Raw genomic sequence first — 9,440 nt, 5'->3', positions numbered from 1 at the left:
GGATCCCAATCTTTCATCCCTGCCACGACCCTCGTATCTTCCATTTCCTTCTCTCTGATCCTTTCCTACCCAGCACACTCCATCCAGACTGCAACCTGCCTGAAGACAGTACTGCCAGATCTCCAGGTTACCTAGAGTGCAAAGTTCAAGCTAGAGAAAGAGCAAGAGATTTACCAGTGCAACTCAATCAACATGGAAAAGGAAAAAAAAGGTCAGAATTCTAGTTTGGTTTCAATGTTTTTCAACATTTATTTCTTCCATCCATTGGATTTTTGATGTCCCAATGTCTTCACTCAGCTCCATCCTTCTTCTTACATTTTCAATTAATACTGTTCAAGAATGTGGTAAATCACCCAGAAATTAGATTGTAGGTTGATATGAATAGAAACAAGAAATTTGCAACAAAATGCGAGGAGAGTGGTTTATAATTCTCTAAACAGCCCATATCGCATTTTGCTGCAAATTCCTGTTGTTGACTCCTTCCTCATGAAAAGTTTCACTCGTTCCATTATTTCTCTTGCATATGAGATCATAGTGTCCAGGAATCACTGAGATGAACCAAGTGCTTGATTTGACATGCACATGAACAGAACTTGAGAATTTGCAACAAAATGTGAGGAGAGTGGTTTATAATTCTCTAAACAGCCCATATCGCATTTTGCTGCAAATTCCTGTTGTTGACACATTCCTCATGAATAGTTTCACTCATTCCATTATTTGTCTTGCATATGAGATCATAGTGTCCAGGAATCACTGAGATGAACCAAGTGCTTGATTTGACATGCACATGAACAGAATTTGAGAATTTGCAACAAAATGCGAGGAGAGTGGTTTATAATTCTCTAAACAGCCCATATCGCATTTTTCTGCAAATTCCTGTGTATTATTTGTTTCTCACTTCTACCTCATTAATTTGCTATCTTTAGCCCTGTGGAAATCTTCCTTGATGATGAGAAATGTTTTTGTTTTGGAACAGCTGGCTCCCAGGCCCCACCTTTCAAGAGGAAGCTGGACTTTTCTGCTGCTATTATTAGACCACAGCAATCACCAGGTGAGTCATGAGATGTCATGAAGGAATTATCTGGTGATATACAATGCATTCACTGATTGCATATGTCAGCATATAGAATTCATAGTATAGAAGTTTTTGAACAGGCAAAAAGAAGAGGCTGGAGCAGAGTGCTGATTCTTCCATCAAAAAACAAATGGAACCAGAAGAGGACAATTCTCCAGATTTGCTCCTATTTGAGTTTCTTCACAAATGCAAGGCTCAGAGTAACTTCCATATATACCACAGTATTTTCAACATGGAGTTCACAATGAGCTCTGTACTGGAGCAGCACAAAGATTTTCTTTCAGACTATTGGGATGCCTTCAAAGAACTGACAGAGGCAGGAAGAATTGTGGGAGGAGAAAAGGTTTTTGTGCACCTAAATCATATTGTCTCCAATGACACGCTGAGGTACCATGTGAACATAAGATTTGACAGCCTGCCTGATCACTATAAATTCAACTGTACTTTGCACACCAGAAAGTGCAGAGTGCTGGAGGAGAGCATGGCATTTCTTATGTACATTGTCTTCAGTCAGGAGTCTTTGGATGAACAAGGGCAGGAAATAGAAGAAGAAGACACATCTGAAGCAGAGGAAAAGGAGGATGTTTCTTTGGTCACAGAAATGGCAGAGCAAGAAGAAGATATCAACCTTCAGGATGAGGGGCTGCAAGTGGCTGCTCTTGACCTTGTTCAACTGAGGACAAAAACTCTGACGGGAGCAGAGCCAGTTGAAGATTTTGATGTTCAGAGCAGCAACTATGCAATGCCCATGCTTCCAGGTGTGTTGATTGGTGGAAAGGATTATGTTTTCCTCCATGATATAGAGTGTATGTTTGATTTGAGGGAGGACTATGCCATTTCCCTTATTGCCCAGGCTTCAAGGCTTGACAAGGAGGTTGGCATAGAGGATGACCATTCACTACTGGCTTTGGATTCAACAATGTTTGATCCTGTAGAGGCCCTTTCATTTTGTTTCAAAGATGCTGAAAAGTTCCAAGAGCCAGATGAAGCTGCCTTCCAGCTCACATAGGAAGCTATGAATCTCTCAGCACTATACACAGAAAAGCCTAAAGAAGAGGCTGGACAAGAAGGGAGAGGGATAAATCTTTGGAAAGATGAACTGCTTGTTGCTGATGAAAATGAGAAGGTACTTCAAATCATATACTTTGACTTCTGCTTAACTTTGTTTTTGTAGGTTGTGTATTGTCTCACTCCAATCCTTTGATATGTTGCAGCTACAAATTGAGGATGACACATTCCTCTAGAGATCAAGTGGAAGCAGGCAGGTTGGGTTTCGCAAAATGTCAAGCCTAGCTCATTATATTCATGATCTAGGCAGTGCCAAGATCTTGATTTACCATAGGCAGTTGAGCAACAATGGAGAAGCCATTGTTTACTTCCTAAAATGTTTGTCCAGGGCTTTAGGTGGACATGTTCTTTCATGGCAAAAGGAAAATATCATTTTGATAGAGAGGTTGTCTGCCATAGATATATTTGGAGATTATGTGAATAAGCAGGCCTCTAGGGCCGCTTACTTTTTGTCTTACACTTCTTATGCATTAGCATGTGGTGTTAAGGAGCCTAAATATCTGGAGGGCTATGGAAAACACCAGCTCGTAAGGTTTCGAGAGCCACCCATGATTGCATCAGGCCACACAGTCCAAGAAGAGGAACAGGTGGAGAGAGCTGAAGAAAAGGATAAAGAGACAGTCGACATCAAGCCAATAAAGAAGAAAAAGACTCCAATCAAGATCAAAAAGAGAGTTCCGATCGGCAGGCCCTGGGAGAAATAGGATTTAGTCATCGAATATAGCACAAACATTATATTAAATTTGAACTGATTTGTATAAAGTCTTTGATATCTGGTATGATCTTGTATAAATGATTAATAAGTTGATGATGAAATGATTTGTACATTTACATAGAGTGGTGTCGTTAAATATTAAATGAACAATATATTGAAATTGTAAACAAATTGTATTAAGTTCAGATCATATGTTTCACATTGAAATACTTTTCATGCATAACACCAAGAGTCACTTGTTCCACTAAAAAAATTTCTATTGAATGAGTTTGAAAACATGTGGACATAACACCAATAAGTTACAAATGAGTCCTATTCATGTTTACTTATCCATTTATGGTTTCTAAATATCTTCGATTCCCTCCATTGTCTATGTCTCTCTGCTGCAATTGAATTGTCTAGAGCTTGTCTTCGTCTTTGCTTTTGGGCTAGAAGAAAAGCAAGCTTGATTTTGGAGCTAGCAACTTTTCTTTTAGCATGCAGCCTCTGTAGTATGCCTCGGTAAAACCATTGGAAGACTTCCTTCAGACTATTCGCCTTCTGGCTCCCTCCATAGTGTTGTGTGTGTCTAAAAAATGCATTACGTGCCATGTAGTGAGACTTCTCCATGCCTTGGGTAGACCAAATAGCTGGGCATCCATACTTTTTGACAAAATAGGGAAGGTGGTTGTATATGATATGCTATAAGACATAAGAATGCATAGTAAGTAATAAAAAAAAAGAGGATCACACTTAAGTAAAAGAAAAAGACATAACCTTACCATGTAGTGAGTTATATTGCAGGCTGTCCACGTGTCTTTCATTGACTTTCCAAAATGTTTAATTGCCTCCTTAAAGTTCTTGTAATCACTCTTTGTCCATGTTACTTTGTCAGAGAACATGAAGAGTTGATCAAGAGACCTCCACACCTCTGCCTTCCTATTTCGTGCTTCCCCATCTGCCTCATGATCTTTCACAGCATTATGGACTTGCTTCCATAATCCATAATTAATCTTTGAAACTGCTCTACCTTGCCTTACTTGCTTACTGTGTTTGGGTCGAGACAAGAATCTTCTTGCCTTAACACCACCAATAGAGGGCTTGATTGGTACCTCCTTGCCATTGGTAGACTTTTTAAAATCCTTTGTGATTTGAACATCTCCTCCATGCAGACCTATATTGGATAACACTTTTTCCAATGCTTGAAGAGCATCCTTTCTATTTTTTTCGGGACGGAGTTTCCAAGCAAATCCAATATATAAAAATACCAATTTCTCAATAATTCGACATAGACCATGCAATGTGCAGATGTGAACATTACATAGTGGAATGTCCAGAATGGCCTTGAAGTCAGGGTCAACTTTATCTCTATTAGGTGCTCTCTTCCACCATTTTGAATCCATTACTTGAGCTGATTCTTTGCAGTAAAGACAAGGAGACTTTGAGTTGCCTCCTTTACTAATATTATACATGCACTTAAGTGTTTTAAGATCCCCGGCCATGTGCCACTCTACTTGAAAATCACCTTTTCCTGCAACATGGAGATTCTCGCCTTGCACTTGTCTTTTGATTATTCTTGGTATTTCCGTGTGGTTAAACACCCAATCTAGTGTTTCATGGTCTTCGGTCTTCACCTGCGAGATTATAGAAAACAAAAGTATTACTATATCAGATTTGAAAACAATGACCAAAATCAAGTATAAAACAACCCATGATCATACCTGGAATGAGCCTAACCACCATATGTGTTTCTCTGACTGCACACTAAAATACTTCGAACTCGCTTCAGTCAATGATGTATCAATTGCTCCATTCATCAATGTAATAGTAACTCTTTCCATTTTCTTTTCCTTTACAACCTCACACTCATCCAGTTTGATAACAAATTTCAAAATGCCTTTGCACTCCTCAAATGTTATTCCATAAAACTCGACCATTCTTTTTTGAAGTTGTTGCAGATCTAAAAATATATTGTTCCAAGGATCATACACAGTGGTTCCTTTAACACCATGAAATATTTCTTCAATATGGATATATTGCCCAATAAATTCATCTATACTTTCATTCAAATGACCTCTTATCCTCCACACGGTTGCTGGATTTGGCAGTAAAACTCGTTTAATCCTTTGATCTTTCAAAGTTGAGGATATCGCATGGAAAATCGAACTATATCCCTTCCTGCTAACTCCACTAACATCAAGAGCCTCTTGGATTATAGTGCCATCAACTTGATTATTGGATACAAAGTCCTCTACAACATTGCGTTTGACTGTTTTGTATTTTTTTTCCTCAATCAAACCTTTTGCTACACCGCAAGAAAGCAATCCTTTCATTTGTTTAATAGGCAGAAGGTTCGAGTCCATATTTTCTTTTGCAGGCTCCAATAATTTCCTGTAGTAACAACACAATATGACTATATTATTCAGCACCTCCATTCTTATTTTGCGACAATCAACGAAATAGATATAGTCTGGAAGAGAGCCTTTTTGAGTATACAAAATGATAAATTTCAATCTAACCTTGCTTCCTGAATTCGTCGCTTGCATCCACCAGTCCCAGCCTTCAAATTTGTAATGTTTTTAATCTTCCTGCTACGTAGTCTGTCTCCAAACACGGTTCTCTTCTTTCTTGCTCTTGTCACCTCTTTTTTACTCTTTGAATGCTCCTCAATTTCATTCTGCAACTGCTGCTCCAATTTTGCACGAATGGCTATCTCCTCCATCTTGGCCCCCTTTTCTTGTAGGTACATCATTTTATACGTTTCCGCAAATGCAGACTGCGCTGAAATATAACCAAGAAGTCCATTTTGTCCATCGCCGGCAAACCTCAGTAATGTGGTGGGATTGACAAATGGAGGTGTAGAGTTTTTTACTTGACATTTTGGATATATGCTTCCATCGCACCATAAGTCAATATGTTGAAGCCCTTCTCTTCTCATATTTTCCCACTGTTGAGCATTCAGCACCGTATCCTTTCGTCTTTTTTGTGCTGGAGCATATTGTTCTTCTAAGTCGATGTGAAGATGGTGTAATCGCTTCTTCTCAGATAGTGACTCACTAGTATCGGCCATTTTTTGTGCTTCTCAGGTTGCGAAGTTTGTTTTTCAATCTCATAGTCGTTTTGTAACATGAATCGTGGAAGTGTGGCGGTATCCATGTGAATATTTTATAAACTTGCAATAACTAAGTTCAGTGATGGACTCTTTATGAAAGGCTTGCACACGTCGACCAAAGAGATGCGGAATCTTTGGTAAACAAAAAAAAATCTAAGAGGATATTTAATACAAAATCGTGTTAGTCAGACAAAAGATTATCTTATTCCTTTTTGAATTGACAGTTCTGTAGTCCTTACTGACAATTCTGAGCCACGTTTCCGTATTTTACTATTTTTGAGGTCTTTTAGGAGAGAAATAAATCAAAAAATAGTGAATTTCTTACAGGGCCCCAAAATGAGTTCCCTTTTTCCCTAATGTCTAGCTAATAGGACAACACACTATTTAATACCAACAGGCCGCAACATGGACGAAAACTTCAAAAAGATGAAATTTGCATGTCCGCTAATATGACAGAAGCATATACCTAGGTGAATCCAGGAACATTTCCAAACTCATCCTCTAAAGACACAACATAGTGCAGTTTCAATCTCATGATAGTCAGTCATAGGGTTGAAAACCATAAACTCTATCATGAATAGTAGGGACTAGCTACTATGACATCCCACTGATGTCATCAGCGCCCAATAGTGGGTGTAGACCATTGTATAAAAATATGCTCTCATACATACAAACCCACACACCCACACATGAGCATCCATTTATACAGTCTTTGTACTGAGTTTCCGTCAGCACTCCAGAGGTGAAGGGCAAACTCAGCCATGATGAAGGCTAGCACTAATGGAGAAGGCTAATCAAAAAGTAGTCCAAAATCTCTTCATTCAAGCTACAACTTCTTGTGAAGTCTAAATGACTTCATTTTAGTCTCTCCCAAACGAGCATCTAAATCTAGCTGATAGGGCGATGCACCATTTAAGATAGAATTGTCGCAATACCAGCTGAGCAAACCCAAAATAGTACATGAAAGTGATATTCAAAACCATGAGAACTTAGAAATCAAGACCAAAAGAACCAGAATAAAATTTATTCCAGTACACTTGAGATTTTTTTAAAAGTTAAATACGATACTGCTAAGAGGTGGCTGAAGCTGTCTTGCTCGTGATTTAATCATCATGGCAAAACCATAATACCACATCCATCAACTTATATTCAACGGCAATTTATAATGGAATCATAGATCAAATGCTCTACAACACATAATACCCCTTTACTGAGTGGTAAATCTCACACACTTCCATTACACATACATTTTTAGATCTAATGCTCTATTATATATCATACCTGTTACAAAGTCACAATCTCATTGCACCTTCAAACTGCCATCAAGAGTTTTCTCGTACTCCTCAACTGACTTGAATAACTCTGAAACGTTCCCCTTTCCAAAGCCTCCACAGCCACCTTTCTGGTGAAATTTTCCGTCTTCCTTAGCTTCCATGCAACCAATACGTTGAATCATTTCTAAGAAAATTGTAGGTCTGCAGTCAAAATTTGGTGTTAGATCCCTTACCCGTGCTGAAGACAGAAACATCACAAATAGAGTATTTATTCCCATCAGCAAAAACATACATTTAGGCATGCATCAAAACATACTTCGACAGCTACTTTCTGAGCAAGCCCTGCAGTCCACATCTCTCTCTCTCTCTCTCTCTCTCTCTCTCTCTCTCTAACACACACACGCGCACACACACACACACACAAACACACATGCGCACAGACCCACCAGTTCCTCCTTTTGGGCAAGGCTGCAAATTGATGCAATTTCCAATTTGCAGATTGGACCTTGAGGTTTACTTGTTAATTGCAGCCAATAAGAAGGCAAGGACAACTACACATTTTTAAGGTAGATTACCTGTCCCCCACAGGTTTGGTGAAGATCTGGAGAAGCACACCCCGGTCATCTCTGTCAACCAAAATACCCAAGTCTTCACACTCGTTCATTTGCGTCTCGCTCAATATATCACTCACTCTGTTTCGCAGGTTTCGGTAATACGTTGAAGGGGGCTTGGGCATAAAGTCGAAGCCCCCCAGATGTGTTCTCTTTCTCATCTCCGTCAAAGTCGCAATGATATCTTCACAAAGAAGAGCAAGGTGCTGAAGCCCAGGACCTTCGTTGTATTCGAGATAGGTTTGAATTTGGGATTTCCGTTTAGTTCCAAAGACTGGCTCGTTAAGAGGAAGGAGAACCATTTCGTTATTGCTTGCGAGTACTACAGAGTTCAAGCCACTCTCTGCAGTCCCCACATCGTCTGCTGTAAATTCTGCAAATTCATGGAATCCCGTGAAGTTGGCGAGGTATTGGACGCTCTCCCGCAAGCTGGGAACGTTCCCAGCAGCATGATCTAACCTCAGCAATCCGTAAGTGATCGGAGGAGAGTCCACTGGCTCGTAGTTTGGCAAGAAGGGCCCCTTGAAGCCACCGAAAAAGCTGATATACCTGAGGACGACGTCGCCATAGACCTTCACTTCTGAGACGACAGCACCTGCATCAGAGGTCTCGTCCAACAGCCTATGGGGTTCGAAGGCAGGGATTGCTCCGTTGGCAACGCTCTCTCTGAAAGCTTGGTCTGCGTCTTCGACTATAATTCCAACAGCTCTGACGCCCAAACCATGAGTATTGAAAAAACGCCTGGCGTCATCGCTGCAGAAGCCGGGGTGTGGCATTTTGGAAGAGGACTGGTCGACGGCGGAGAAGTAGGGGGCAGTGAAGGCGAAAATAAGGTCATGGGACTGGATGGCATAGCTACAGTATGTTTGGTTGCCGGAAGTCTGGTCGGATCGGGCGACGAGGGGCATGCCAAGGCCCCAAGAGAAGCGACGCCAGGTGTTGGAGGCATCTCCACAGTAAAATTCGATGTGGTGGAAGCGATGGACAGGGAATCGGTCTGTAAGAGGGTTCTGGCGGATGAATCGTTGGAAGCCTACGAGGGAGAAGGTAGCAGGTTTCTCTTCACTGTGAAGCTCCATGGCGATGGCTAGCTGAAGAAATACAAAGCTCAAAAAGCTTAATGGCAAACTCAGACTGAAATACAAAGCTCAAAAAGCTTAATGGCAAACTCAGACTTTGGTTCATATCTGTACTTGTGTGTGAGAGAAAGCTAGCTGAAGAAATGCAAAGCTCAATGTCAGACTTTGGTTCGTATCTGTACTTGTGTGTGTTCTCTCTCTCTCTCTCTTGTTCATTGCCTCATCTCAACGCTGCACTCCTTTTACGCCTTCGGTGAAGATGTACACGCGTGCACTCACGTTCACGTAGAGATGGACTCATGAAACCTCTAGTCAAGACGGCACCTATGGTGGGCATGCCCGAGTGAGATGGACTCATCAAACCTCTAGTCCAGACCACACCTGACATGCCTTTATGAGGTTAGGTAATGCCGCACCAAGTGTTTAGTTGTCTAGTAGAGTTTGAATGTCAAATTAGTTTGAACTCTCAATATCATCATATGACATGGATAAACGTTGGCCGTTGTAGCATTTGTAGTAAATTGAAT

The 9,440-nt window shown here is 40.6% G+C and overlaps 1 protein-coding gene across 2 annotated transcripts; it reads right to left on the bottom strand.

Moving 5' to 3' along the window:
- Window positions 1–7,045: 7,045 nt before the first annotated feature.
- Window positions 7,046–8,948, bottom strand: LOC147881650 (4-hydroxyphenylpyruvate dioxygenase-like). Of its 2 annotated transcripts, none has more exons than XM_087401282.1 (2): window positions 7,799–8,948; window positions 7,046–7,424 (listed from the first exon to the last, which is right to left on the bottom strand). In XM_087401282.1, exons 1-2 carry the CDS (start codon window positions 8,911–8,913, stop codon window positions 7,250–7,252), a joined length of 1,290 nt encoding a protein of 429 aa, XP_087257408.1. In that variant the 5' UTR covers window positions 8,914–8,948; the 3' UTR covers window positions 7,046–7,249. The 2 variants fall into 2 exon arrangements, with proteins under 2 accessions (XP_087257408.1, XP_087257409.1); XM_087401283.1 differs by lacking the exon at window positions 7,046–7,424 and adding an exon at window positions 7,516–7,565.
- Window positions 8,949–9,440: the final 492 nt, after the last annotated feature.

This window comes from Dipteris shenzhenensis, chromosome 30, assembly GCF_047967505.1.
Source record: "Dipteris shenzhenensis isolate YYH24624 ecotype China chromosome 30, Dip_SZ_1.0, whole genome shotgun sequence".
In the NCBI taxonomy this organism is placed as follows: Eukaryota; Viridiplantae; Streptophyta; class Polypodiopsida; order Gleicheniales; family Dipteridaceae; genus Dipteris; species Dipteris shenzhenensis.
Note: the sequence above shows the minus strand (reverse complement) of the source record. Positions and strands in the feature narration are given on the sequence as shown.

Coding starts and splice junctions, on each gene's coding strand:
- LOC147881650 (XM_087401282.1), bottom strand. CDS start 8,913: ATGGAGCTTCACAGTGAAGAGAAACCTGCTACCTTCTCCCTCGTAGGC. Junction 7,425..7,798: donor ACCAAACCTGTGGGGGACAG/GTAATCTACCTT, acceptor TTTTGACTGCAG/ACCTACAATTTTCTTAGAAA.